General features: G+C 44.3%; 1 protein-coding gene across 1 annotated transcript; it reads left to right on the top strand.

Annotated features, from left to right (window-relative positions):
- Positions 1-38: 38 nt before the first annotated feature.
- EDB91DRAFT_1259953 (uncharacterized protein) lies at positions 39-319 on the top strand (the record flags this gene model as incomplete). The annotated part of the gene is made up of 2 exons (XM_041324399.1): positions 39-145; positions 196-319. 2 exons carry the CDS (start codon positions 39-41, stop codon positions 317-319), a joined length of 231 nt encoding a protein of 76 aa, XP_041168171.1.
- Positions 320-2,624: the final 2,305 nt, after the last annotated feature.

The following is a 2,624-nucleotide window of genomic DNA, read 5'->3' as shown; positions in this document are numbered from 1 at the left end:
TAGCATATGTGCCATGTGACTTTGCTCGACTCATTAGTATGCCATTAGAAAAGTTGGTTGGCATGTTGGATCATGTCCACAATGAAACTTTCCAACAATGGTACATAGCGTACAAAGGCCGATGTCCTGGCATGTATCCACTGTGGTATGATATTGTCTGTTGATATCGTGCTTGATAGCTGATGATTAACACAGGAACCTTGCTGCACTTGAAGTGGGTGGTGTTAGTTGTGTGACACATGATAGTTTTGAATCCTGGGATGCTGCTGTGGTGGTATTTGAGATGGCATGCACAAAGGGTCATGTTCATGTCTTGTAAATGTTAGGATGCATAATGTCATTTTTTGGTTTTGGAACTCTTGAACCAGGTGTGGCTTTGCTGGTAAGAAGTCCTAACCCTAACCATAAATGCACAACATACAGTGAATCATCATGTAGATTGCAAGTCGATCAAAGAGCAGGTGATGGGACATGACTATTTGTCAATCAAGTACTGTTCCAGCAGTTCACAGCACTGAATGTTCTGAACACTAAGCATTACTGTATGAAGGATCTTTGTGTTAAATCCTGAAGCATCCTTGGTTGCTAGGAACTGGGGTTATGTCTGTCACTTGCATTTGAGTTGATGCCATTGATGTGCATCTGTGAGCCTTAACATTCATATCTAGCAACTTGGGCCAGAACTGACTCAGTCTGATTACTCTTTCTCTTGTCAATATCATTCTGACCACCTCCTTATGTACTTCTCGTTCTGTTTAGGACTACTACTACTGAGCCTGGATAGAGACTTATTGCAAGTCCAGACCACGAGGCCCAATGGGTCCTCTAATGACTTGGAGTGGACGATGCTGGAATCTCTTTCAGTGTAGGTCGATGTTTGTTGTCTGTTTGCCCAGCATCTTTGATGTTTATCTGTCATATACCAGATCCGACTGCTCTAACATATTGATATCTGCTCTGCCCAACCCTATACCCCTTCCGCCTTTTCCCCCTTTTCCACTCCACCTGTCTCTGCTCAATCCAGTTGGTCTCCACATTCGCTCCTGTGCTTCTGCTTGACTGCCTCATCGGTCACTTTCCATAGAGTTTCCATTCAACTGGAACCTCTTTCCCCATTTAGGTATATACTTTCCCCTTTGGTACATAACACTTGCTTCCTGGATCACCGGCAATTCCTATAACCGCTCAATTATTGATCCATCGTGTACATATTGATATCTGCCCCGACTTATGTTTTCCCTGTAGTAATACTTACCAATTGTATACTCAGCACATAGCCTTATGCCATGAGCTACTGATCACTGCCTCCTCACATACATAGAAGTATATAAACATATCATGTACATAGCTAGTTTCCTTAGTCTTCATATTACTTGTCTTTCCTCAGTTTCTACTGGTGGGAATTCTCCATAGGACTTTGCTCACTCCGGACACAAGTTTCACCTTGTTGTCACCTTCCACTCCTCTGCTCCAACTTAGAGCCGTGCTCTAAGTTAACCTCCCTCACTTCCCTCCGTGTCATACAACCAATCCCCTTGTCCCCTTCACTCCAACTTCCTTCCCCCACTCCGCTTCTAGTTGGTCTGCCATTAGTAAGCACTTTACCTCCCAACCCTCAAAGCAGACCAAAGCAGTCCACTTGTCCTATTGTTGGACAACATTGGTCCTGCTCCAAATTCAGGGCACATACTCAGCTATGGGCACAGTGCAAGAGCTGAAGCCAAGCCCTGACCCCTCCACTTCTCCATCCGAGCATGGTACCTGCCTATAAACTATATGACCACAGCATGACCTTACAGTCTATCATATTGCATCAGATTTGGTTCACTGTGGATCACCAATGCATGAGCCTGGCCTCATGCCAAGTTTCCTTTACTAGAGAATTGTCAACTGAGCCATGTCCTAACCCTCAACCTTTAACACCAACAGAATCCAAATCTGCACAATCTCTAATGTGTTTAGATGATTACAACAATGTTCTGCAGGGCTTTAGTGAGGGTTGTGAGGGCCTAGAAGACATGGATATAGTAGCTTCGCCAGCACCACATTATGAGAATTTTGTGAGGTCCCTTCCCTGCTACATGTGACAAATGTCTGCTCACACTTTTTTGCTAGGACTTACCTATCAAAATGTTCATGAAGTACCACAATGAATATCTCAATGAGTTACTGTGTGTTGAGGGTCACTGTCATATATCTGATCCAACCGCTCCGATATTGATATCCACTCCGCTTTCCGACCACCTCCGCTCCATCCATCCTCCGCTCCATCCAATCACAAGTCCAAATTCTGCCCCTAGAGCCCCTTCAGTGACAAATCCCGTACTATATGGGTCACCTGACCTACATAATATCCCGTGTAATACAGGCCAGTGGATTATGGGCCGATGTTATGTATATTCCCGATGTTGACGGGTGGGCCCATCTATGCTGATGTTATATATATCATCGACGATGGTGGATGGGCCAGGAGAAATATTATTATGGAGATGGGTGGGCCCATGTGGGTAATATGTAGAGTAGGATTGACATATATTATAGACCTGAGGAGAGATGTATAGCAAATATTATTATATAGACGGATGGGCCGAGGGAGCAGTGGAATATTTATTACATAGACGGGT

The sequence above is a fragment of the Suillus paluster genome (assembly GCF_016628075.1).
Source record: "Suillus paluster strain FC165 chromosome Unknown EDB91scaffold_947, whole genome shotgun sequence".
Taxonomy (NCBI): domain Eukaryota; kingdom Fungi; phylum Basidiomycota; class Agaricomycetes; order Boletales; family Suillaceae; genus Suillus; species Suillus paluster.
The sequence above is the reverse complement of the archived record's forward strand: the minus strand, read 5'-3'. Positions and strand labels throughout refer to the sequence as shown.